General features: G+C 43.8%; 2 protein-coding genes across 2 annotated transcripts; one reads left to right on the forward strand and one right to left on the reverse strand.

The window, feature by feature from the left end:
- Positions 1-1,482: 1,482 nt before the first annotated feature.
- Positions 1,483-14,675, reverse strand: tmem59l (transmembrane protein 59-like). Its single transcript, XM_039606382.1, has 9 exons — positions 14,636-14,675; positions 12,701-13,183; positions 11,647-11,752; positions 10,759-10,853; positions 10,447-10,599; positions 5,568-5,673; positions 5,356-5,470; positions 4,734-4,851; positions 1,483-3,766 (listed from the first exon to the last, which is right to left on the reverse strand). The coding sequence occupies exons 2-9, from the start codon at positions 12,863-12,865 to the stop codon at positions 3,608-3,610; spliced, it is 1,017 nt and encodes a 338-aa protein (XP_039462316.1). The 5' UTR covers positions 12,866-13,183; positions 14,636-14,675; the 3' UTR covers positions 1,483-3,607.
- Positions 14,676-16,492: 1,817 nt separating this feature from the next.
- On the forward strand, positions 16,493-27,176 carry crlf1b (cytokine receptor-like factor 1b). Its single transcript, XM_031726796.2, has 8 exons — positions 16,493-17,140; positions 19,781-20,059; positions 21,173-21,302; positions 21,464-21,636; positions 23,679-23,836; positions 24,639-24,807; positions 25,881-26,062; positions 26,815-27,176. Exons 1-8 carry the CDS (start codon positions 17,083-17,085, stop codon positions 26,836-26,838), a joined length of 1,173 nt encoding a protein of 390 aa, XP_031582656.1. The 5' UTR covers positions 16,493-17,082; the 3' UTR covers positions 26,839-27,176.
- Positions 27,177-27,258: the final 82 nt, after the last annotated feature.

Genomic DNA, 27,258 nt, shown 5'->3' on the forward strand with positions numbered 1-27,258 from the left:
GTGTCTGATGTGAAAAGAACTAAATACAACCTCTTTTCTCTGTAGCATTAACAATCTTAAAAACAATCCCACTCACGTTTAGATGAATGAGCTTGAGCAGGATTCAGGATTTTAAAAATAGCAGAAAGTCCTATAATCACCCTCCCACCAAACCTCTGCTGCCACCAAGTGGACTGAAATAGTTATTACACAATGAAGAGAGCCTGTCAGTGGAAATTCTATCTATCTATCTATCTTTACAATGACAATAATTAATAAAGTAGTCCAACTTTTGTGTTCGTTAACAGCAAATAAGGAAATGACTGATTATAAAAACTAATGAATGAACAGTATCTGGTGGCTTAAAATTGCAACATATTTTCATAAAGTGTGATGATGATGAATAAAAAGGTTAATGGTGTAAACATCATTTCGATGGCTATTATAGAGCTGAAATGAATGTTTATTTAAGAGAAGTTGTGAGTGAGTATGAGCCAGGTGGGGTGTCCTGTTTCATTGTTGTCACTTTTATTAGCTGAATAACACATAGTAAAGTGGATAACATGGATTATCTCTTCATCTGTGAGTGGGCGGGGCACATCAGGGAGCAAGTGAACATTTTGTCCTCAGAGCTGATGTTCGAAGCAGGGAAAATAGGCGAGTGTGAGGATTTAAGTGAGTTTGACAGTATGGTGTCTTGTGGGGTGTTCTCGGTCTGCAGCGGTCAGTGTCTATTAAAAGGTCCAAGGAAAGAACAGCGGCGCCCCAGCGACAAGGTCATGGGCGGTCAAGGCTCACTGGAGCGAAGGCCGGCCCGGGTGGTCCTACCCAATAGATGAGCTGCTATCGCTCAAACTTTCATGGAAACCGTGCTCCCCGATGGCTGTGGTCTCTTTCGGCAGGATAATGCACTGAAAGCAAAAATGGTTCAGGATTGATTGGGGAGCACAACATCGACTTTGAGGTCTTGACATCCTTCACATTCAGTCCAGTCGAGCATCTGTGGGATGTGCTGGACAAACAAGTTGGATCCACGGAGGCTCCACCTCACGGCTGACACCACAGCACCACAGCTGGAGACTAGTGGAGGCAGCAGTATTAGGCAGGTGGAAATAATGACTGCTATATAGTGAGTGTGGTTTTTACGCACTGGGGCTGAGAATGGGCTCACTGATCAGTAAAAATAAATAATAATAAAAAATATATATTACAAAACACCTCTAACATTTTTAAATACTACAGGGAAAGTTTAAAGTCATAATTTAATAAAATATAGTTGTTATTGACTCTTGTGCTATGATACACTCTCTTAAAAAATATATATTTAAAAATAATCATTTGATATTAAACAAACTAATGACAAAATAACAAAATGATTAGTCAATTAATTTTCCTGTTTGTTGGAAACTGAAAACAAATTATTTACTAGATTAATTACTTACTAGTCATAATTTACTTAAATAAGCTTATGATACTTATCAGTATCATAAGCTTATTTAAAAATGTTATTAGTGTGACTGAATAATGAATTCAGATGGGCTGCCTGTCTTGGCCGTATAAAAGTGAACAACAACATTTCAGCCTGATGACCTTTTTGCCCACACCCTGGGACCCGCTCTGTTCAGGCTGGGGGACACGTGTGAGTGATGTTCATGTGCTCATTTACTTTGTTTGGGTGCTTCTGAAATAATCTTTGCAGTGTGTCCAGCTGCAGCTCGGAAGTTAGATGAGGTTGGACGGTTGGTGGTTCGATCCCCGGCTCCTCCAGTCTGCACGTTGAACCCCTAATGGTCCCCAGAGCACCCACTGGACTGCGTGTGTGGCGTCACGGTTAAAGTGCTTAAAGGCTTAGAATAAAACACTGTATGAATGTGATTTCAGTGTAGTGTTATATAAGTACCGGACCATTTGCCATTAATCGTCTGCTCTCTGTGCTACCGTTAAGCCTGATATTATTTCTGTCTTTACGAGCTTCACACACACGCTGACACAAACACGCACGAGTGCACGCTTTGTCTGAGGTTTTCTTTAGAAATGAAAAAAAATCACGCTTACCATGAAAACACTTTATTTCATCATGTTGTATCGTTTCATTGAAAATTAACAGACCAGTAAAAAGGAAACAATACAGTTTGAAATTCATCTTGACGTTCCTTGCGGCATACCTCCGGCACAGATATCGATCGGATGGCTTTTTTAAAAATTATTATTAAGAGTCCTTCTTGTATATCATGAGGATATTGTCATTCGTTATTACGCATTCTATTCAAGGTTTACAGTAATATGAACACAAAAAATCACAAGTCTACAGTAGAGTTGTGCCGTAGTGGCGAGCGGTTAAGATAAACTATCAAAGAATCACTTGCATGCACGGTTTTTTGTCTACATAGCCTGGATTAAAAGAGAGCGCTACAGGACATCTAAAGCACTGAGAGGAAAACAGAAAATCTTCTCTAAGACTGCGACTGTGCTCAATAACAAAGGTCTGTGTTAAAAGCTTTGCATTACACACTGTTACAGAGGGAATCCTTCGGTATGTGCTCCTAGGACATACAAAATAGTCAGCTATTAGAAAGCACATATAACAGCTAAGAAGTCTTGAAGTGATAGAAGAGCAATAACAGAATAATTATCATCATAATAATAACAATAGCATTATTAATAATATAGCAACAGGTGTGATCTGTCTTTGTGTGTCTCTCTCTAGCTGATGTTACAGTATTTTACATACAGACTAATTACATTTGCATGATGACTGAACTGTACATGGTACTGCAAAAACACTAACGGGTAACTCACGTTGATGACGAGGAGAAAATAAATTAAGGTCGATTTTTGCTCATTTTTAAAGACGGCGTCCGGTTTAAGATTTAATTGTGTGAAAAGACAAAGATCCAGAAAACACGCGGGACTGAGGCGACGAGAGACGCCGACGTGCTGATTTTGTACCTCCGAACTCGGCGAGGGTCACTCACCTGAGAACCGTTTCATGCTGTCGAGAGCGAAGACGCGAATCTCAATTTCGAGGCCATTTCTGCACAGATCACGGTGCTGACTGAGCGAGCGGATCATAAACTGCGAGGAATTACTCTCACCTTTCATTCATCTTCCTTTCCTCTCAGAGCTTTTTTCCCCTTTGCTGTGAGCAAGCCACTAATTAATCCAAACTCTCTGAGAACGAAGGAAACTGAATCTAAGATGAAGCTCCGCGTTTGTCTTCTTGTCCACGCTTGACGAATGACACGAGCGCTCTCGGCTGCGGTCTGTCCTCTCTGCTTGTCTCGCGCGTGGCTCGGAGACGAGAGCCGGGACTCATCAATAAGCAATGAGCAGGCTAACCATTAGGGAACGACCTCGCTTGACGAAACCTGGATTGTACAAGGTAATGAAATGCATGACAGGTGTAGCTGACACAGAAAAAACCCAACTGACTGACACGAGCTAGATGTTTGTGTGAGATCACTTTAAAAGATGGAGGGTGCCATGCTCTTAAGAATATGTTTTTTTAAAATTCTGCTGATGGAGTAAGCATCGTGATGTGTTTCTTTCACCCCACCCCTCTTCTCTGACGAGCCTCAGAGTTTAGTCACCCGCTGAAACGAGACAGCCGCTCTCCCGCCGCTCCATCCTAAACGCACGTTTTGTTCAAGTCGACCTTCACCGGCAGCGGCCCGGCTTCCTGGCTCTCCTCCGACTGCTTTACGGTGACGGCAATGACAGGACTCAGGTGGTACGGGTTGACCTTGTGGGTGTTTTCCAGAAACTCTTTATCTCCGTTGATACTCAGCTAAAAAGACACAAAGAATTTTTTTTTTTTTTAAATAAGAGTAATAGTTCACCTACAGCACAAAACACCATACGGCGTGGATAAACTGACAGTTCTAGGAAAGCGTTTGTGTACTGCTGTGATTTAAAAGTTCCTTTTTCTAAAGGGAAGAGAAGGCACACGTCTGAGGTTTGACAGGAGCCGACAGCTTCAGTGATGGAAAGAGGAGATTTCTACCTGTATCCTGTTTTTTTTTCATGGATTTTTACCGCACGCGTTTTGAGGATCCAGGACAAAAGACCTGACAAACACACATCTGTGTATTCCCAGTTTATCAGAGTCAAATATATAAAAATTCTTCAAAGTCTAAGTTGGTAATGCTGCGATTATCTAATGTTTGAAACATTCCCTTTTCTTTAAAGCTTTCTGAGAAGACTGAAGAACTCTTCACGATGTACGTCCTCCACTGCATTCACAGCATGTTTACATACGCCACAGCAGCTTCTATTTACTCATAATTACAACTTGTGTAAACTATCAACAGATAAATAAATCAAATAAAACTTGTGTGTGTGGCTGAGATATGTTCAGTAACAAAGCAAAGTGAGACACCGGAGTGCACAAAACATGCGTGTGATGATCCAGCTGCAGCCTGGTAGCATGTTTTAAGGCTGTGACAGGCTGCAGATGAAGTGCACCTCACTAACGACTAACGGATTGGATGAGCAGAAAGGGAAGACCAGGAGAAGGCATGCTAGCTGCTGTGGATGGGAAATGCTGATAAGAATCAGATATCAAAGCAATGTTTATGCCGCCTTCCTGGAATGAAATCCAGACTCAGATAGAAGTGGGCTGTTGTTTGGTTTGCGTTACTTTAAAGGTGTCCTTAAGGAGCTCCAAGATTAGAAAACACAGGTGCACTGCCCACCCAGGCAGAGCAGGTGAATTCATGATTTAACGTTGAGTCATTTCTTTTCCAAATGTGTACCTGCGTCTTGATGTGCTGCTCCGGTGCGGTAACGAGGCTGGCACAGCTGAGCCACAGCATGACCATGATAGACAGGAAGAGACAAGCAGCTAAAATCCACCGCGGAAGGCCTGAACGTCTGCAGAAGGAAGCGGGGGAGCAGGGGAGGGCGTGAGAATGGGCCAGAAAGACCGAGAAGCTCGCCAAATTATAAATAAATGCACTGCAGATGTTTTATAGCCTTAAATAGCATCTCGTTAATGCAATTAAGGTTCAAAGTCAAAGAATCAGAGAGGTATTTTTCTGCATGTTGTAACTCATTTAGTGAAAGAATCACTTTATTTGATTCTCTGTGGTTCTAAATGGCGTTTTATGAGTTTTGCAAACAGGATGAACTTGATCTGTTCAGCTGTCTTTGTCGGTTAGGACGTCAGTGTAAGGTCGGGCGGTTAAATGTGTCCACTGCCAAACACTGCACGATACTGCGGCTCTGTTAGCTGTGTTAGATTAGCTTCATCAAACAGGTTTCAAGTGTCTTTAGGTTCATTTTCACGCTGGCTCCAAGGAGCACTTGTGTAAAAGCAATTTAAATTTATGAGAAACACTCTGCTTAAATCATTTAATTGGTGATTGTTCAGCTAACCTGGACATGCAGCCGAGGAAGTCGTGCTCAGATGCGGGGTCCTCCGCGTGCTGGACGGCGTGTTTCCCTTTAGCTGCAGCTTTGGGAGTTCCCTTCTCCCCGTGTCCCCTCGCACCTGACACAGAGTTAAAAAAGTGGACACCAGTTCTAGCTGAAACAACTGATGGTGGGATATTGCAGAAGCATGGATGTGCAGAGCATTTTGGTCTAACCGTGGGGCCTCTGGGTATGAGAGTGGACCTGAGGCCAGGGTTTGTCTGCCACGCTGGATCGAGGAGCCTGCAGCTCGGGCAGAGAGTACTCCATCTCTGGCTGGCTCTGAGGAGAGGGAAACGGCATCAGAGGAGCTCCAAATAAGAATAAGTGATGAGAAAAGTCAGAGCAAACACATAGAAACCCCACAGAAGGCATCCAGCTGATCACCTTCAGGTCACGATCATAGTGAAAACCTTTAACATTCAGTTAACCTTTGCGTAAATTCTGACTTTGGACACAAAACACCTGCTTCTCTTTTCTCTCCTTCACACAAAGATTTGAGATTCTCACCCACAGACAGCCCTGGAGCTGGAGCTGATGATTCAAATTTGTATTCAAGAACATTTCAGCCCTTTAAGACCCGTCTGTGAGGGTGCAGTCTACAAACGCTCACCCTATTAATCTCACGGGTCCCCGTGAGTTTCTCAGCATAATGACAGAGTCTTTCCGGACTCTGAATCTTTCTCCTCTGTTCAGTAAAAGTTCAGTTATTCGTACTTCAGCATTTAACATCGTGTGAAACCAACGCTGTCATTATCATTCGTTTTTTCAAGCATGCTCAGTTTCCTTTTCTCTCACACACTGAAATAAGTTCACTAAAGCTCCTTTTAGTGGGACACCATCTCTGAAAAACATCTTTTTAAACCCACATAGAGCCTGCTGTTACCATTTGCACTGTTGTGTGTTTCATTACGTGCGCGATGTTTTCGGTTCCCCTGGAGAACTCATTAAAAGAGGATTTTGCCTCCCTACTGCTGACCCTCCCTCCACTCTAACAGCAGCTGTAGTCAGTTGTAACGATACTATTGCTGGCCTCAGCAACAGCACACTCTCACAGACCTACTAACAGCACAACACATCCCCGTGGAGTGTCCTCTTCCCCGTTATTCATCCATTCGGACACTCAACGGGATCAACGGGATCTGAAACCTCTTACGGTGTCTGACACTATAATCGAGGATCATTCTCACTTTATTCTTTACTTCGTTTTGGAAATGAGTGATCTGCTAACTTGGTAAGTGATATCAGTCACGTGACCAGAGCAGCAAAGCACTGCGATGCACTGCAGTCACTCTGGAAACTGAGTTTAGTTCTCACTCATGTTTAATACTCACAGACGTGCACCGTGGTGCTTTCTGACGGCGTGCACCGAAACCACGTGCACAACCAGTTTACATTTTCTGGAAAAAGCAGGGTAGAAGTGAGAGCGAGGTTTTCACCTGCTGCAGACTGAAATGCTCGAGCTGATCTGCATCTGTCCCGCACTATGAGAGCGAGGGCAAAGGCTACTCGAGCTTACTGCCTTTCTTGTCTGACTTTGACCTTGGACCTGTTACTGCTGCTTTGAATATGATTTTTAAACAATTTAATAGCAGCATGAAAACGATCATATCAAGGTAATGTATACATTTCTACGCAAGTTTAAGGTACGTTTAGAAAGAACAATCTGGTATATTAGGGTGAGGAGATGATTTATCCAGGAGGGATATTTCAGGCATGTCTAACTGGAGGGAAGCCTCGGGACACACGTAGAACAAAGTGGAGAGATTAAATCTGTTGGCTGGCTTGGGAACGCCTCAGTGTTCCCCCAGGTGAGCTAGAGGAGGTCTGGGTTTCTCTGCTTTGACCAATGAGTTTCAGTTTCTTCCTTCTGGATGCCAAAGTTCAGAACAGCACAGCTTTGTTTCTGGAAAACAAAGCAGCCATCACGCAGATATCATACGTATGATTTATTTATTATGTTGCAGACAGTGTGTTGTGTTTTCATGGGGTTTATGGGGTTTACATGTTCTCGTTTCGCTTGTGGGGGTGTCCTCCACGACGTGTTTGTCAGATAAACTGGTCGTAGCTGTGGATCTGAGAGTGTGTGTGGCTGTTTATCTTGCCCTGTCCAGGGTGTACCTCACATATTCAGTCTTCCTGGTTTGTGGCCAAGAGTATTTCGCCGTGCCTATGCAGGAACATGCACTAACATATGCATACGGGGGGGCTATCGTGCTACCCTTTCGAAGGACAAAAACGTAACCCCCCCCATCCAGCCCACAGTCCTGATCAATCAACATCAAGAAGGGATCCAAGTTAAACTGTGATGTCCTTGTCGTCCACACCCTCGCTCCCTGCAGCAGCTCTGCATCCAGCACACGTGTCGCTTGTGTCCGTGCTTATGTCAGTTCACCAATATCGATAATTCTAGCAAAATACCTGTGAGTCAGACTTCCTCCAAACGCTGCTGTGTCACCACTTCTTTGCGTTCTGTTCAGGCGTTTTCTTTACAATTCATTTGGGCAGAATGACTAATGCAGGAAGAAATGGAGCAGCGCCCTCTCTTTGTGCATTCACCGTACACAGAGTTCAATTTGTTTGTTAACAAAAACCACGGCTCAGCTGGAAGAGGCGCTTAATCGATCCACTTTGTTTCAAACGCTCTTCTCCCGCCACCTCATCGAGGGCTGAGCTGTCAAAACAACAAGGTGGTGGTGAGAAGGGATAAAAGGGGTCTGCTTTGCAAGTCTTTCTTTAAAATTACAAGTTTGTTTTTCCCTTCAGCAGGAATAACTGAGAATCGTATACTGTCTGGTTCCCGTGAGCCTCCTGCTTGTTTTTATGATGCTTGCTCATATTATTATCCTCACAGCATGGTGCCAGGCAAAGACACACATACAGTAAGCTCTCTGCATACAGTCAGCCTGTAATGGACAGCCATGCCATTTGTATTTCAGGCAACAGCGGTTTATTCCCCCCTCCTCTCTGCTGTCCTGATCCTTAGCCTGACTTTTTCTGTTGTTTCAACACTCGGGGAGTCAATCTGTCGAGTTGGTGGCGGTTCGCCAGCTGCCCACTAAACACAGGCCTGATAGTTTTCTCACTGCCTCTCAGAGCCTGCTGGTTTCCCCCTGCTGCTCCAGTCTGCGTGTCGCTGCCATAAAGAGCAAACATCCATCACCGAGTCCAAAAGAAATGTCGGTAATTTCATATTCTGCGCTTGCTCCATCGCCATATATGAGGTTGAGAATTACAGCCCAGCGTGCACACACATTTTTATACCTAATAGTGAATTTCAGCATAACAGACAGCTCTGTGTTATACAGAAGCCTTTGTGTGTATGCGTTAGAGTGCATAAATACTATCATTTCCCACGGAAGCCTTTAATTATGTAGCTATAACTGCCATTGAAGTCACTTATACAAACGGGAAAACACTTGGGAGAGATGGTTTTTGATTTTGGAGGATCTGGTTGAGCAGTCGGTGGTTAAACAGAGCCAATCTTATTTTAGCTTTAATGTAGAGGTGGTTTACTGTGTTGGCTTTAACAAAAAAAGATCACCACCAACATCTGAATTTACTCTTTTCAATAACAGAAAACGCGACGAATGCTGAATCTGATTCCACTCTGCATCTAAAGACGCACGGTGATGGATAACAGAGAGGTTTTTTCCAAGTCGCCCAGGGTCACCAGACACACATGACCTCAGCTGTCAGTGCAGAAACGTCTGCATCAGCACCACAGTGGAAGCAGCACTTTCACTTTTTCACTGTTCTTCGGCGTAGTCTGTTCTGTTTAATCTTGCAGTGAGTTTCCATCGCGAGGTGAGTTCAACAGCTGGTCATCAAATATGCATGGCAGCGAGGGGAAGTGACATCATTTAAAAGGAAATTTATAAACAATTAAAGTGCTGTGAGGGGAAAAAAAACCATCCAGCTCTCTGAATTCAGCCACCTTTCCTCCTCCCCGCTGTGTGCCCTTGTTCACTCAACCTTCACAGATGTACTGACTCTAAAATGAGCTGTGAGCTCAGCTCTCGCTGGCCCAGGCTGTCCACACAGTGTATACCAGAGGACACATTTCACAGTCCTAACGGGAAGGAAGCAGAGGTGAGCTCATCCAGTAATCTATAAGGGCTCGCTGGCTTGCTTTAACCTCCAATTAAAAACATATGAGGTGTAAAATCGCTGTAAGTAGTCATTTTATATTTCTCCAACACCGGTGGGCAACAGACCCTGCATGAACGAATATATCCTGAACATACTGTGCAGATACTGTGTACATGCAAATGAAAATATTCTGTGTTTCCAGTCATGTGGTGTGAAATTTGTAGAACAGACTGAAGATCTGACCGAAGCAAAAAACAGGATTCCATCTTTTTGGTGGTTTGTCTTAATTCGTTTTGAATGCCGGGTAAGAAAAGTGGCGTAAATGCTCACACTGCTGTTTTTATTTACAGGTGACACGTTCAGGGCATAACTGAAACGTAAAACAAACGTTCCTAACAGCCAGCCGGTGATGACGCGTGTTGCCGTGGGATCGATGACCTCAGTAAACATTTTCCTGCATTGCTACTGCAGTCAGATCCAACCCGCAGTTATATCCTTAAAACACGACATCATTCTTTTATATACAGCCTATGGGAGTGGTGTCCAACATAAGGTCCAGGGCCTGAATCGACTCAGCGAAGACACTATCCGGCTCAATTGGTTGGCTTTGTGAATTTATGTGAAGGACATAAATTTTGGACTTTGCACAAGTTTTACAGCTTTTCCTGCTGATGAAGAGCTCCCCCTGTGGCCACTCACAATGGACCGAGGTAATTAAATTACAGATTAAACACATTTACTTCTTTACAGTTTAAGCCCAAAGAGTCGTCAGCGTTTCTGATGAAATTGCTTCTCTGTCTTACATTAAGGTATCTCACTGTGGAGTTAAACTTGTTTACACTGACAGAAATTGGAGTTTCACTGGCCCGGCCAACATATCAAAGCTGTATGTGGCCCACAGTCTAAAATGAGTTTGACATCCCTGCTCGGTGTTCCCCATCTCCCAGTGCCAGCTGGTCCTACCTGGAAAACCACAACCTTGCCGTCGTCAGCCTGCAGGTAGAAGGTCCAGGTGGAGGAAATGAAACTCTGGGCGGAGCTGACAATGTCATTGCACCAGCTGGACACGGCTTCCATCACAGAGGGCGGCTTTGGGCGGAGAGTCATGGCCTTCAGCTGCAGGAGAAAGAGCAGGATGGCATTAAGGGTGGTCTCCTGTGCTTCAGCATGTGTACGCACTTGTGTTTAATGTACTTACACATGCCAAGTTTAAACTGACACCTATAAGTTGTGTGTGTCTGGGTGCACCTATCGAGCGCAAAGTGCTCTTCTCACCTTCCTTCTCTTGATCTCAGGTTCGGAAGGCTGACTGGCACAGCCGGTGCTGCAGGCCTCCTGCTCCAGCAGCTTAATATATGCCTCCTGGCATGCTGTAGAGAGAGAGAGGGTGCAGTAGTGAAGTATGACAGAATATATAAAAAAGGAAAAGAGCAAAAGGAGGTTGACAGTGCAGATGAAGGAGTGAGAAGAGAAAGAATGAGCACAAAAGGGAAGTCAGCAGAGAAGAAATAAAACAGGTGAGGGCAGAAAGAACAGACGCAACAGAGACGACTCGCTCCACAATGCTGTTACTGAAGCAGGAGGAACCGGGGCATCTGCTGTCTGGACAGCAAATCACATCATTGATTTTCAATACAGCAGTTCAAACAGGGAGAACAGCCTGAAACCCCCCACCCTGACAAAAACGAGCCTGCCAGCTTTCAGGAAACACTGCAGTGTTTACCAGAGCTTTGATGTTGCTCTCCAGATTTTATTTTCAACTCCAGTTGTCTTTTCCAACGATTACGAAAACACCAAAGTCGAGATAAAAGAACCATTGTGCTTCGTACGGATTTTGACCCTTGTGACCTCTCTTCAAGATTCTTTCTTTTTTCCATCTGATTTACAATTAACACTGAAGAAAATGCAAAAATAGATAGATAGATAGATAGATAGATAGATAGATAGATAGATAGATAGATAGATAGATAGATAGATAGATAGATAGATAGATAGATAGATAGATAGATAGATAGATAGATAGATAGATAGATAGATAGATAGATAGATAGATAGATAGATAGATAGATAGATAGATAGATAGATAGATAGATAGGGCTCAGCTGCTTCAGCTGAACCCAGTCAAACCAACAGCCCAATGGACAGCTTGACACACTGACTCACCTCCCTGACACTCCTCCCTGCTGGTATTAAAGCCAGCGTTGCCATTGACAAACTGGCAGATGGAGTAGAGGCGACAGCCGCGGTGACAGGCATTCATTATGGAGTCCTAGCAGTCAGACAGACAGAAGGGGGGGTTCAAAATTAGAGATGTCTCCTGTAGTCTTGGATAAACTCCAGATAACCTTGTTAGGAGCTGTGACATAGATGGGTCGTGGCATTCGTAATGACACGGTGCAGCTGTAATATTATGGCCTGACATAAACAGTTTATAAGACGCGTTTAGATGCTGCCAGAGAAAGCCGATGGTAATGAGCGAGCTCCATGAAAACTTTTGCAGGATACTGGTTGTGAGAGGAGGATGCACATTGCTGCATTCTCCTCTCACCACGCTCTTAATGCAAATAAAGAAACAGCGTCCTCTGGTGGTCTCGCTGGGAACAGACGAGACAAAGAGGTTTTTGGCCGGTTTATTACAGCCTTGAGATTTTCATCATCTTTACTGCGTTTCCGCGCTGAATAGGAGGGAGGAGAAAGGCTGTTTATCCCAAAGCGCGAAGGTGAATGCGTACACGGCATGTCTGGAGTCGCTGTTCTGTGTGATGGACGCAGAGCTTTGGATCGCAGATTTCAAACCGGGTGTTTGCAGCTCTGCCCCCTGCCGCCCTGCAGGGTGTCTGAACCACACCTGAAGGCAGCAGAGGAGGAGAGGGGGAGGAGGGGGGGAGACAAACACCCGAGACATGAAATCTGTAATCCACGGAAACTCACAAACCCCACGGTCTCAGCCTGCCGCCCTCCGGTGTGGCCTTGTCTTCGTAAACCGGTCCACAAACAGCGGATCCGAGTGGGTCACTGACGCAGTTCACGTCTCGACTGGCCTTTAAGATGCACACAGAAATCAGCTGCATCCATTTTCGGCCTAAGTGCGCCGAAGCGTCCCGGAGGCCCTCGCTCGGACCTAAACACGTTCACTGCGGGTTATCGTGAGCTCTGGCTCCCGCGTTAGTCTGCGCTGCGCGCCGCAGCGGGATGGAGCCTGCCGGGGACCACTTACTTTAGCGGGGCTTTTGTTTCTGATGGTGAGCGCGCACTGCTTCTTGCAGTAATTGATGTCGCCCAGCTGGTCGTCAAACACATCGGAGGACGCTGCAGCGAGTCCAGCGAGGAGCACGGAGAGCAGGGCCGAGAGCGCGCACATCCTGCCGCCGAGCCGAAGCATGCCAGATCCCGGAGAGAGCCTCGGAGAGTCGCTTTGTGGCGCCGCTGCTGCTGCGGATGCTGCTGCTGCCTCAGCCCGGGTCCCGTCTGCCGCTCTGCTGATCTGCCTCTGCCCTTGGCGTCACGCGCATCATCATCCTCATCATCACGCACGCGCCGGCCCCCCTCAAACAGCCTACTCGATCCGCAGAGCAGCCTTTGCTGCAGTGCATAAACGAGCAGCGGAGAGGAGGACCTGACCCACACCTGAGACCTCACAGAGACACAACACGCAACTCACGGTCACGCCTGTTAGAAGGACGGTTCACTGCTGGGTTACCTGAAAAAAGGGGATCGTGAAAAAGTTTAACCGATGCTAGTTATAGGAGTGCTGTACAGAGTATATGTAGCATAACATAACACAACATAACATAAAATAATATAACATTATGTAACGTAGTATAACATAACATAATATAATGCAACATAGTATAATATAATATAGGGGCGATTCTAGGATTAGAGCTTTGAGGGTGCTGAGCACCCAGAGAGCTGCCCAGCCAGGCAAGATAAACTTTACACGTCACGATGAGACTTCTTCCCTGTCTCTGTCAGTCCCTGCATTCTTAAATGTCTCCAGTTGTCCCAAGTTCTCTCTGACTGTCCCCTGTTTCTCCCTGTCGTCATCATCTGTTGTCTTCATCTCCGTTATCAGTCATCATAATTTTACCATCTCTGTGCAAGTCTGCAAATTTCTTTCTTAAATCATATGATTCTTAAATTCATCAAGTGTCTCTGTGCCTGGGTCCTCGTCTCAAAAAATGACATTACTGTTTTGTACATTTTAACACAATTTAATCCCCACAATTGTGAAAGAAAAGCAAAACACTTTTTTTGTCTGTAACAAAACCATCAAATCTGATAAAGTTTATTTAAATGCTGCAAAAGAAGAATGGACTGAAATAAAAAAAAAAAATACATATCCTAACCTTAATTCCTGGGGGAGAATAATGAATGATGCTCATAGTGAGTAAGAAGTAAACTGAGTGCATTTTTTGGACAGAGATTCACTTTTAATATGTATGTATAATATAATACAGATACATAAAAAACACTCCCAAAACAGAATAAATTATTACAAATAAAAAATCTTTACTGCAGATACTAATTTTACTAATTTAATAATAATCATTTTGTGTTGTAAGATTTATGAGTTTCATGCTTTCATAGTGGTACTTGGGAGAGCTTGACATTTTTATCAGGTGGTACACACTGTAAAAAGTTTGAGAAACACTGATAAGTGTATGTGTGCTTTTGGAAAACATTTAAAGCTGCAGTACAGAATCTTTGAAACAGGCTAGCTTAAAACATTTTTAGAATATAAACAGAGCACTCTGCTTCTCTTTACAGCTCCTCACTCCACCAGGGCTCTGTGTGGCACTTTCTGATAGTGTGCAAATGTGATGCATGTACTGCAGCAGTCATACAGACAACTGGACGGTCCAAAAGTTGGCCTATCTATTACTGGCTGAGGTTTTAGTAGAGTTGTGGCTGAACCACATAAAAATATATCATTAATTTTAATCTCCCCAATCAATGATAATGTTATGTTGGAATGTTGTTAAAGAGGGTCAAAAATGTTTCAACCCAGTTTGTTTTGCAGATTCTGTATAGCAGCTTTAATGTAGGGAGAAAACAACTTCCTGATTGTATGAGTAAAATCAGGTTTTTTCTCTTTGTCAGTTTAACAGTTTCTGTTTTGCCTGTCACTGTTCCCTGTCTGTTTTCTTACCTGGTTCTTCCTGACCTTACTTTCTCCTCACGTTCCCCTCTTTCCTCTCTCCCTCTTTGGACTGACAATCATACACAAATAGATTGTATTCAATTAGATGAAAAATTACATTAATATGAAAAAATACCATTAAGATCACTAACAAAAAGTCCTCTCTCAGTGTACTTTCAACCAAAAGGCAAATAACCAAACCACATGAACATCTAATAATAGATATAAATATTGAAATACTGAGCCAACATTATTTTTGATTGACGGATCATTTGATTTTACACTTTTACCTGAATGTAGCTCCTTTTTTTGAAAAAACTTCCTTATATCCATTATGAACCTGGCTGTCTCTCTCTACACAAACACACACACACACACACACACACACACACACAAACACACACAACAGGAGTTATAAGGTTAATGGGCATCCAGTCAGTTAACTAGTTAGTATCCATTTCAAACAGGACAGTGGTAACAACAGTAGGCTACGGACAATTTTAAGTTTTAGATTTTAAATAGGCTATAGGCTATACATTTCAATGGGAGCAATAGGACGGTCAAATGTCGCTGATTTTACTACAGAGCAGGACGGATTGTAGGGTAGCAAACATCGTCGGAAAACATGTTTTGAACACTGCAGGTTACCTGGGTGTAATGTTTTTCAGCTAAACAGAAACATGGTCTGACTCCTACCTAACTATATAAAGAGTAACTGAAGGTTAAGCCAAGCACTTACACCTCCGTTCCGCTGCGTCTCAGCCACCATCGCTCTGGTAGCAACAGCGCTAGAGCCAGAGTAGGGGAGAGGCGAGCTGGAACAAACCATTTTGGGGGGGGGGGGGGTTATCTATACTTTTGTTGTTAAAATGTTATGTCTCAACCATTTACTGTATGGTTTTTATATTTTTAGCAGTGTGTCACACAGGCAGCAAATATTGTCCAAAAAAAGTAAGAAATCTTTGGGGGTGCTTTGATTCATTTTGGGGGTGCTGAAGCACCCCCAAAAATGGGCTAAAATCGCCCCTGATATAATACAATATAACCTATAACTGTATTTGTGAGCATTTGTATCTGAGAGTATCAATATGTTTCTGGGAGTATTTGTGAGTATCTGAGAGTATGTGTGAGTATCTGAGAGTATCTGAGCTAACTGTGTGTAAGCTCTTAATGAAACAGAGTGTTTTGGATCCTCCTCTGTCTGTGACTGTCCATCACTCGTTTCTGCTTTGGGTGGATATCTGTGGGCGAGTGTCCTTTTTTATTCTTAATATTTCTAACCACTCTCTGGACCCTCTGATGCTGATGCTGTGAGGACATCGACCTGAGCAGCGCTCCATTTTCTATGTAAAAACTTAAGCAGAGCCTCACCTGCAGATGATCTTTTACAGTTTTTCTTTCGTGTTTGGAAGAACATGTGATGCAGTTTTTATTCTGCATTCAATTCAATTCAATTTTATTTATATAGCGCCAAATCACAACAAAAGTCGCCTCAAGGCGCTTTATATTGTACAGTAGATAGCACAATAATAAATACAGAGAAAAACCCAACAATCATATGACCCCCTATGAGCAAGCACTTTGGCGACAGTGGGAAGGAAAAACTCCCTTTTAACAGGAAGAAACCTCCAGCATTGTTCTTCCTGTCATCTCATTAGGGCCCATTCTGTGTGAATGCAGGGGCGATATTTTAAATCCATTTTTCCATCGGTAAAAATATCTTTGGTGCAGATGTTTTAAAATGTGTTTTGTGAAATAACATCTGGATTAGGCGAGGTTACAACTGTATGCCTCCCACTCTTCAGTATAGAACAGATTCACTCAGAGGTGAGAGCATTACATCCATGTGGTGAAAGACTGCAGCCCAAATATGATTAAAAACACAAAATACAGTATGTACCTGCTCTCGCACATTACATCTAATAAACTGTAATAACTTAAAATAAGTTGTTTCCACAGGTGTAAAAAAACCAAAAACCCACAGCTTTTGCATTCAGTGGGGTTGTGTAATTAAATCTGCTGTGAGAGAACAGGGAGATCGATACTTGGACTGATGACTGATTGATGATTGGTTTCCTTATTTTTACATGCGAATATTTCTTTTTTTTTTTTAAACATTTAGTATCACATGACTTTAACTTCCATCACTAACAGATGAGGATAACGCCTCGCCTAACACTGACAGGAAATGACGTATTGCGATAGGCGTGGTGGTGTCAGGAAAGGTGAGATTTTCAAAACTGACAGTTGTCACCGCCTCACCTGAAGCATCTCTGCATAGGAACAATGGCAGCAGTGTAACTGTGTGTGTGTGTGTGTGTGTCTGTGTGTCTGTGGGGGGGCGGAGCGTGAGGGTTGCAGTCAGAGGAGGGATCCTCTCTCACGGAGTGCATCTGCGCAGTTCCTCCTCCGGCTACAGCTCCTGGAGCTGCGAGCGGACAGCAGCAGACAGAAGCATGATTCCCATCGTGTTGGTGCTCCTCCTGGTTCCACGCGTGTTGTTCTCCTCGACACGTGAGTAACACCGAACTTTCGGTAACTTCAGATAAAGCTACGTCACCTCGGTCTAAAAAAGATGAGAGTGCAGAGCTGCGCTCGAAGCAAGAGAACAAGTTCATGTTTAACTGCGTGAACAAGTTTTTTACCTCACCTGTAAAAATTATTATTTTTAATCACAACGATTATAAAGATTAAACTTTGGTATCTCAGAACTATCTGCAAAATAACTTTATTTAAACTTTATTAATGCAGTAAATGTGTCTGTGTCTGATATCTGACAGTCAGTGAGGTAATATGAAGAAGATCAGAGGAAATCTTATCTATGACTTTGTACTTGCTTTATGGCAAAATTGATACCAGATAATTGCATACAGCACCGTGCAAAAGTCTTGAGCCACTCCTCATTTCCCTTTCAAGCATTTTTATATACTGTAATGTATGCTTGAGTGCTCTTGAGCAATATTTCTCCAGCTTTCTGAAGGTCTTTCAAAGTATTTCTTTGGACATTGGCTGCTTTTTCGCTCATGTTCGGTCCTTTCTTCAGACCTGACCATTTTCAGAGGAATGGGTTTTGTTTGTTTGTTAACACTGGCCACTGAATCATGCGAGCATGAAAAAGGCATCTAACCCAAGGGATGAACAATGGTATGTTGTGCCTACATATAACAGAAAACTTCGCAAAGAACTAGTTTTAACTGATGTCTTTAGGCTTTTTGTCACTAGCTGCAAAAACACATCATTAGTTCCCATTCCTTTAGTTAAAAAAAAAACATCAAAATAACACAGTCTGACGGCATAAACTACTGTTTTTGCGCCAACATGGCTTTCACCAAGCCTCATCAGAAATGGTCTCAGTCTAAGGTTGGCTAAGAAGCAAGAGAAACGGGGAGGAAAGGCTGAGGTGTTCCAGGTTAACCAAGAAGTGGACTGGAAACCAGTGGCCAGAGGTCTGATGGAGCGATGAATCCAAATTTGACATGTTTGGTTCAGATCCTCGGAGTGTCCCTCAACAAAGCAGGAGATCTGTTCCTGAAGAAATGATAAGAGAGCTCGCCAAAGAGACTTGTGCTGTGTGGATTAATGTTGTATGTTCGTGTGTGTTTGCACATGTTTCCAATTTTCCTAGCAAAATATAAAGAAATGAGGGCTGGCTCAAGACTGTTACACAGCACTGTATGTCTACCATGTACATCACATTTGCACACACCTTCATGTTGACTGTCATTAATCGCTTTGTGACATCAAAGCTCAGCGTACTTCTAAAAACCCCCAAATTCTTTCCTGATTGAGCGTTTTGCAGTGAAACACACCCACACGCGGTCATGAGGTGCGCCATAACAAGGATAGACCGAAAACAGTGTTCCACATGCTCTGTGACGCAGCTGAGGTGTGCAGTTAGAACAGTATTCATTTTTCATATTATCACAGATATATTGTTTACTGCGCTCATAATTAGCACTGCGTTTAATTCCCTCTCACCGAGGGCCGAGGATGAGAAGTGCTGTGCTCTTCCTCAAACATTTTCTCTTTACATTACAGATTAAAACACTGAAGTGAAACATATGTTAAAAAGCTTATCCGCCGCCCACCTGCAGCACGGCTCATAAAACTCTACACATTAACTCAAATATCTGTGAATAAGGAGCCCAGTGGTGCCATTCAAACACAGAGAGGAGGACTTCTCATGGGCATCAATCACAGGGGCAAACCTCACGCCTCAGAGGGTCGCGGTATGTAAAAGCACTCAAGGGTTTCACCAGTAAACCGGGGTGACCTCAACACTGATCCTAGCGGGGCTCCATAAATCCGCTTCATTACTGGGTCATAAATATGTGCCGAGAGGCTGCTGCTTCCCACACACACACACACACACACACACACACACACACACACACACACACGTCGGTTATTCATATCTTGTGGGGACATCTAATTGACATAATGCTTGTAACCCCGTCACTAAAACCACATTTTGAGTCTCAAAATGCCTTCAAACTAGTGGGAACCGGGATTTTGGTCCCCACAAGTATAGCAAACTTCCCATTTTTGGTCCCCACAAAGATATGAATACACACTCGCGCACACACACGTTTTCCCACGGCTGGCCAAAAAATTTCGCCTCTAATGATTTCTTGTTATAAGTGCTGCGGTTTCACCTCGGGCTCTGCTGTCGGTTTGAGAAACACTCAGACAAACAGCCGCCGAGCGCTGATGTGTGATGCTGCTGAAGAAAGCGCAGTTAATTATGGTTAAACGATGACTGGGGGGAAGCTACAAACCTCAAATTTAAATGTAGTCCTGCGAGGAAAGAGAACATTAGCAAGTTTACAGGATTTTTCACCTCTGAGGAACGTTTTGGTTAAATAATTTCACATTCATGTATAGCCGGGGGAAGAGAGAGGGGGTGTTCTAAAACCCGTCAATACAGGATGTATTATAGGAGCTTTTTATTGGTCAGGCATAAATGTGAGGATCTTCTGGTTTTGTGGGGTTTTGTAGATAATCTTAAACAACTTTAGATTCTGCGTATTCTGTCACATTCAGTAATTAGAGCATAATACTAATTAGACTTTGAGAACTTGATTATCACATGAAGCCTTCATACTGGTTTTGGCTTAAGAGGTTTTTTTGTGTCCGTGTGTCTCCAACACCCAGATGTGGCGGTGATCTCCCCTCAGGACCCCTTTCTGCTGATTGGCTCCAGTCTAACGGCCACGTGCACGCTGAGCCCCGAGCTCGGCGTGCACGCCAGCACTTTATACTGGACGCTGAACGGAGCGCGCGTGTCCAGCAGCGCCTACAGTGTGGTGTCCCCCAGCGTCCTCAGCGTCACCCTTCACGGCCTCAGTGGATCCCAGCAACGGTCCGGAGACAACCTGGTGTGCCACGGAGCGGACGGACACGTCCTGGCTGGATCCTGCCTTTACGTGGGCAGTAAGTGGATGGTGAACACCGACTCTGCAGATGACATTATAAATGAGCGCACTTCAGAATTACATGATCAGCTTTATTAGCTCAGTATTAATTTTGCAGAACTGCAATCACTGCAGAATAAACTCACTAACTCTGAACAGGCGACGTGAACCAGGAGATGTAACTCCTGTGTCGTCCTGTAGGGGGCACGATTCAAAGAATTCAGCTGTTATTATTCAGTCTGCCTAATCAGAAATCTTCATTTGTGCAAGTTATAATAAGAATCATACTAATCATAGTTATTTTTATTATATATTATATAATATTTTTATATAAGTGATACTACAGGTTAATATAATTCTCATTATTGCATTAATGTGCTGATGAAGAAAATATTTTTTGTGATATCACTCAGCAGATTAATTAGGCTGTTATACTCATACACATACACAATATTTACATTATGAAAGTATAGTCATATATTTTCCATAATAGATCATTTTATGGGAACGAAGCCTATTTAATACTGAGAGGAAAGATTAGGAGATGGTCCAAAAACAAAGCAAAGGGATTCAGGTTGTAATAAACATTCACTCTGACATGAATTTGAAAAACTTGCTTATATGTAAATAAGAATTTATCACTTTGGTCAGAATATCCTGAGAGACGTAACTCATAAAATCCAAATTATATAAAACATTTAAAAAAGCATGTTTGTGTAAAAGTTTCAGTTATGGTTAGGAAGTGAGGTGTCAGTACTCGAGTAAAGTCGGTAAATCTGTAACTTTCTCAGAGATTTCTGATCGGAACATTTTAACATTAAATGAGTTGATTTCAAAGTTAAATGATTTCCAGCTGAACTTTTTCTGGACAAAATTCATTTTTTTTTTAAAAGAAACCTCGATTAAAACCACATGAAGCATCAGATGGCTCACACTGACTGTGTGTGTGATTAGTGCTCTCTTACTCTTTGTTCCTTCTTGATTATAATCTTTATGTCTGTCTGTGCTTTTTTTTCATGCAGTATCTTTAAGGCGACATTAGTGTTTGTTTGTTTGTTTTTTATTTTATTTATTTTAATAAGTTGACACCAGTCTTCTTCTTCTACTGTTTTCTGCTCCGTTTTGTCTCCAGTGCCTCCCGAGAAGCCCGTCAATCTAACTTGTTGGTCCCGAAACACGAAGGACTTGAGCTGCCGCTGGAGCCTGGGTGGGCAGGGCGAGACCCACGTCCCGACCAAATACACCCTCAAGTACAAACTGAGGTGAGTGCCTCCAGACCCGCTGTCGCAGCTTACAGGTGATTACCTCATCCCGCCGCCCTCAGGTAGACTGGAGAGTTCACTCCGAGGATGCAAACGCCTAAAAACACCGTCTGCCTCTGCGGCGGCAAACACCAAGATTCAGTCTCTGTTCTTGTGTCCAGATGGCACGGCAAAGAGAAGGAGTGTGAAAATTACAGCACAGGAAACGAGCGTTACTCCTGCTACATCCCCCGCAACATCGCCCTCTTCACTCCGTACGAGATCTGGGTGGAAGCAACCAATCAGCTGGGCTCTGCTACCTCTGACATCACCACCCTGGACATCCTCGATGTAGGTGAGTGAGAGACGTTTATCTAACGTTAACAGAGATTTTCAGTTCAGCTTTCCTATTACGTTTGTCTGCAGAGCTCCAGTGTGTGGCTCTAAGACAAACTGTCATGTTGTAAAAGTTAACCTTAGCAGATGCCCCTCATGTGATGGCTTCACAGGTTCCTGGAATTTAAATTGTGGCGTTATGATTAGTGCAGCCCTCATCTGCTTGCACAGGCCTCCGGTAAACTGTCGCATTTCATAAAGCAGCCTTTGTTTTTTGGAACTCAGCATCCTCTCTCCGTGAATCCTCATTGGATACTGAGGAACAGAAAGCGTGGAGGCTGTGAGTGGGCTGGAGGCGAAGGAGGAGCGCCGCCGTGTGTGATGCGTTGCGCTGCCAGAATACCAGAAACAATGAGTTCTGCCGGCTCAGTTTCCCTCTTCATCCTGAGCCGAACAAAGAGACACGCCAGCCGACACACAGTGAGCGATGTCTCAAGCGGAAGGTTACAAATAGGAAGCATTTTTAACGAGTGTTCCCTCTCGTGCTGCCATCCTCTTTGTCTTCATCTTCCTCCCTTTCAAAGCAATGGAGCCACTTTGTTTTATTTCTGACTGACTGAGGGGACGACGTGCTCTCACAGGAGCTACAGACTAACCTAAACTGAAGCGCACACGCTAAATGAACAGCACCAGGTTTTTAATTTATCATTTTAATAGCATTTAACTATTAAAATGATAAATTAGGAACCTCTGAACATGACAGCAAGTAGTCTTCCTATAACGTGGTATCACTTTGAAATTGTCCTAATCACACACGTTTTTATAATCAGCTGGTCCAAAAAATCATAACAGGGTACACGTTAATGACTCATTCGCACTAGAGTTAAAAAAAGCATGGAAACCTACCTGTGATTAGTAAAAATCTCTGGTTATAGGCAACCAGTTGCAGATTGTAGTCTTTCTGACAGAGGTGTGCAGGTTTGCAGATAAGTGCTGTGTAACTGGAGACAGATGCCAAAACGTGACAGTGAATGAATAATGAGCACGACTCTTTGAAGTAGGGAGTCGACTCCACTGGTCACCAGCTGGTTGTGCTCTGGTTATTTTCCTGTTTGAAAGCAAAGCTGCAAAAGCTCACCGTCCTGCAGAAACCACATCACTGTTTGTGGAGGAATTTCTGAATTTCTCAGATCTCAGATGGGAATTTCTGCGTCTGTAGACAGCAGCAAATTTAGGCGATTATTTTGGTATGATTTTCTCTCATTAACTGGAAAGCGGCATCTCCGGAGGTTTCTTCCTGCTAAAAGGGAGTTTTTCCTTCCCACCGTCTCCAAGTCTTTGCTCACAGGGGTTCATCTGATTGTCTTGAGGCGACTGGTGTGATTTGGAAACAAAAATGAATCTGAGTTGCTCCATTTTAACACAATTTTTCATGTAAATGCCAGTTTGAGCAGACTGAATCTTGCACGCCATCACAGTCATTTTATTTAAGCTGTGGTCGTAAACTGTTGTTTTCTCCAGTGCAAGAATGGTTTCTTTCATTTTGGGTTATTACTGCAGAAAAAATAAAGGCAAATGATGTTGAAACCTACTGTTTCTGACAGGCAGCCAATCGGAAGAAGGCTGGCTGAAAAGGAGAGGTATGTCTCAGAGAGAGGATGACGTGAGGTGCTGCACCAGGTCCTGCTATCAGATAAATTCGGATTAGTATGAACACAAGCTTGCTGCAATGGAGTCCAAAGATATAAATATGAAGTTGGATAATATTTAGTCCCCATTAAATATTTATTTGCACTGCTTTTCCTTCCACATGACAGGTATTTATTTAGTTCATCTGTATTGTGGAAATTCCCTGTGAAGCTTCAGCTCTTGCTTTGATCGTGTGGTAAAGCAGACCAAGGATGAGGCCAAATATAGTAAATACTCGCAAGAGTGTTAATGATTTAAGAAGCAGCCTCCGAGTAGTTTCATACTTTTCATCTCTTACTGGTCGTCCCCGCCCTGTTGGACTTTACACCTGCTGCATGCAAACCCTTTAACAGATGTCCCTTGTGTGTGCAGTGACCACAGACCCTCCCGCCAACGTCCAGGTCAATCGCGTCGGCGATCTCGAGGACCAGCTGACGGTCCGCTGGGCCAGCCCCCCCGAGCTCAAGGACATCCTGTTTCAGGCCAAATATCAGATACGCTACCGACTGGAGGACAGCGCTGACTGGAAGGTGGTCCACACACTTTCTCTGTAGCTGCTGTGGAAACGTGTGAGCAATGATGAACGTGAAGCTTCTTGCTTCACTGTAAAACAAATCTTCTCCTTGCTGTCCTTAGTGATTTATAGCTTCTAAGTGTTGAAGCTTGGTTTTGATCCAAAAGTGCACCAAATGTTCCTCCTTAAACTCTCTTTGATGTTTTCTAACCAAAGCTCCTCACTGTTTCTCTGCGTTGTATGTTTCTCTGTTGAATGAGAAGATTAAGCAAACACAGTAATATTTATTGAATACGAAGTCACCAGTATCCAGAGATTCAGGATGAAAGCAGAGCAAACAAAAGTTTCAGACGCTAAAAATAATATGGGGAGGCGTTCAGAACTAAGACCGTGAAATTAAAAATGATTAATTAACTTTATATAAGAGGCAGTCAGGAGAAAATAGCAGAGCCAAAATCACATCGTTATCTCCTGTTGAAGGAGTGTGCAGCGTGCTTCTTGGTACAGCTGCAGTTTTCAGGTACAGTTGGTGAATTTGTCTCAGGTCTTTTGTGGATTTGAGATCAGGGCTTGTACCATGTGCTGCAGGACTGATCATGTATGACTCTAGCCTTAAGTTTAAGCTCAGTGTCATGTTGCAGAATGGATCTGAGCACTTTCAGGTCAGAAGTCCTCATTTTCATTTGCACCAAAAGCAGGGAGAAATGGATTCACAGTGGTTTATCGGCAAAAGGCATTTATGACCTTTCTGCTTTTCCTCCACCAGCTGTCCAAACTGTCTCCTTACAAACTCTGTTTCTTTCCTACCCCTCCGTCAGTTGGTGGACAATGTCGGCAATCTGACATCGTGCCGCCTCGCAGGCCTCCTGCCTGGGACCGTCTATTTTGTCCAGGTGAGGTGCAACCCAGTGGGCATCTTTGGCTCGAGGAAGGCCGGCATTTGGAGCGACTGGAGCCATCCGACCGCCGCCTCCACGCCCAGCAGTGGTACGAACTTGAAATACAGTAGACACCGTCTCCAACTAAAAGCTATCAGCCTGGATGTAGCAAACATTCATCACTAAAGTCCTTCTTGTCCCTGACCGTCTCTTTGCTTAAATGGCCTTTAAATGCTTCCCAAGCGTCTGTGATGCCCACAAATCTTGACCGTTCTTTCCGTTCTCTCCAATAATCAACCTTTCATTGCCAATTAAAAGCCAAAAAAAGAACAATGTGTCCTCCTTCTCGATCCAACATCCTGAACAAGGAGATTCAAACCGCATGTGGCCTAAAAGGAACCAAACATCAATAGGCTACGTACCTTGATAGGGATCTCCAGACGGAGGATTAGAGGGAACTGCGGAGAGCCGCGGGGACGTTTGATAGATTTTTGTCGTCGGCTTCAAACATTGATCAAGTTAAAAAGCGGCATGTCTGTCAGCGGCACACACAGGGCCTATAAAGCCTGAGTGGAAGCAGGTTTGGGAGCTGGAGGAGCAGATAATGAGTTACATAGGTTATGTGGTCATTACTTCCCAGGGGGAGGAAGTCGTTATCGGGCTCTGTTGTTTGCAATAAAGAATTGATGGTGGCAGACGACAACAGCCCTCTCCCAGAAACTGAGTGTCGCTTCCACAAACACACGGCGTCACAATGAAACTAAAGTTCTGTTTGGATTTTCGGTTTTGTAGTGTTTGTTTTTATCACGCAATCAGACAGATTAGGAGCAAAAAGATGGAAAGTGTATTTTAAAGTCTTTGATTGCAAGGAGAAAAAATAGGAATCGAAGCTTTTGTCTGCAGCAATGACTGTTTTGAACGAGTTTTCCCGCCTGTGAGAGTCAACCCTTCCGAAGGCAGCGTCTCAATTCAACCCTGCTCCGTTTGATTGTCTAATAAAGACCTGAAAAGAACTCCAAACTTATACGAATCATCCCAAATATTCAAAGAGCAGTCGGGTCAGGAACATGCGTCATTTTCTTTAATACATAACTTCTTCTGATATTTAAAAAGTCACACCTGTGCTCACACTGCACCTGCACATCTTCTCGCTTCCTTTGTCTCCCCCCCGTCTCCTCCCAGAGCAGCTGCAGAGCGGCTCGTGCGATCCTAAGAGCGGCGAGCAGAACTCCACGCTGCGGCGGGAACTCAAGCAGTTCTTCGGCTGGGTCCGCAAGCACGCCTACGGCTGCGGCGGCATGTCGATGAAACTGTACGATCAGTGGAGGGTGTGGCTGCAGAAATCGCAGAAAACGCGCAAGCAGGTAGGTAAGCGCGAGCCGCCGCGCCCCGAGCTGAATTTCTGACCCTGCCTTTGCTTCATCATATGGTCGGCATCTTTGCAAACACAAAGGGGAAGGATTTCTCTTGAACTTGCTCTGTGAAGTTTCAGTCTGTACTTTATGATCGGGTAAAATGTGCGGTTTAGACTTTACAGGCCCAGAGGTGGAAGCATGAAAGTAGACACGCTCTCAGTCGAGCACTCTGATTTTATTACATATTTAATGAGTGGACTTCTGATCTTCATCTGATGGCCACAACAAAGAGAAATGAACACGTAAATGTAATTAACAGCCTTCGGTAATGTGTTCCTTTTGTGTTTTGTTTTCTCTTGGCGCGAGCGTTCCCCTTTCACAGAAATAACTCAGCCCAAATGGCACGCAGAGCCTCCAGATCTGCTGTGTTTGTGAGTGTCTGTGAGGAGTTCACGTCCTCTGACGCTCAGTCCTTGAACTTGAAAAAACCTTCGGTCTACCTGACTTGATTAGCTCAGAGGTGCCTGGATTTTTTCTGTGCTTTATAGGGGACGAGCTGCAGTCTGAATAATGTCTTTGTCCGCAAAGGGTGACAGCTTCCCATTGATTACCTCGAGAGAAAGGCAACGAGAGGCAACACGGTGAATAAGAACGAGGAGAAAAGCGGCAGTCACACGGAGAAATGTGACGATTAGTGGAGGTGGCTTTTTTTTTCCTAGCTGAATTATCCCAGTAAGAACCATCTGCTTTTGTCTTTTCAGATTCTGCAAGAAGATAATTCATAGCACAGAAACTCGGCTTGACTGTGGCGTTTAATTCAAGACGCACATCGAGAAACCCTGACGGATGACTGGTCCACAGGGTCCCCGCAGCGTGAGAGGTCCAACTCCCGCCCGAGGGACGCTGCAGAGGCTGTGCGCTCACACTCTCTTGATTTTAAAAGGCCCGGGTGGGAGATAACCGAGACAAAGCAGCCTTTCATTCAGTCTGTCTGCTAGATCTGTTAGCAATAACAAAAACTATTAATGCCTTCAAAAACTGCAAATTTATACTCGAAAAAAGTTCAAACTGCTTCGTATTTAACTGAATGTAAGATAAACACGTCTCTGGAAGGGAAAGTTTGCAGCATGTCACCAGATCAGCTCAAATGTCGTTTAGCTTATTGCACATTTAAGTGAATATTTTATCTGTTTTTACTGTGCGTG

The sequence above is a fragment of the Oreochromis aureus genome, linkage group 23 (assembly GCF_013358895.1).
Source record: "Oreochromis aureus strain Israel breed Guangdong linkage group 23, ZZ_aureus, whole genome shotgun sequence".
NCBI lineage: Eukaryota > Metazoa > Chordata > Actinopteri > Cichliformes > Cichlidae > Oreochromis > Oreochromis aureus.

What these genes read in the sequence shown, in the direction of transcription:
- tmem59l (XM_039606382.1), bottom strand. Translation starts at nt 12,865, where the DNA reads ATGCTTCGGCTCGGCGGCAGGATGTGCGCGCTCTCGGCCCTGCTCTCC. An exon ending in CAGGGAGGAGTGTCAGGGAG is followed by an intron (nt 10,854 to 11,646) that starts GTGAGTCAGTGT and finishes CTCTCTCTACAG; the next exon opens with CATGCCAGGAGGCATATATT. An exon ending in TCATACCCAGAGGCCCCACG is followed by an intron (nt 5,471 to 5,567) that starts GTTAGACCAAAA and finishes ACTCTGTGTCAG; the next exon opens with GTGCGAGGGGACACGGGGAG.
- crlf1b (XM_031726796.2), top strand. Translation starts at nt 17,083, where the DNA reads ATGATTCCCATCGTGTTGGTGCTCCTCCTGGTTCCACGCGTGTTGTTC. An exon ending in ATCCTGCCTTTACGTGGGCA is followed by an intron (nt 20,060 to 21,172) that starts GTAAGTGGATGG and finishes TTTTGTCTCCAG; the next exon opens with TGCCTCCCGAGAAGCCCGTC. An exon ending in ACCCTCAAGTACAAACTGAG is followed by an intron (nt 21,303 to 21,463) that starts GTGAGTGCCTCC and finishes TCTTGTGTCCAG; the next exon opens with ATGGCACGGCAAAGAGAAGG.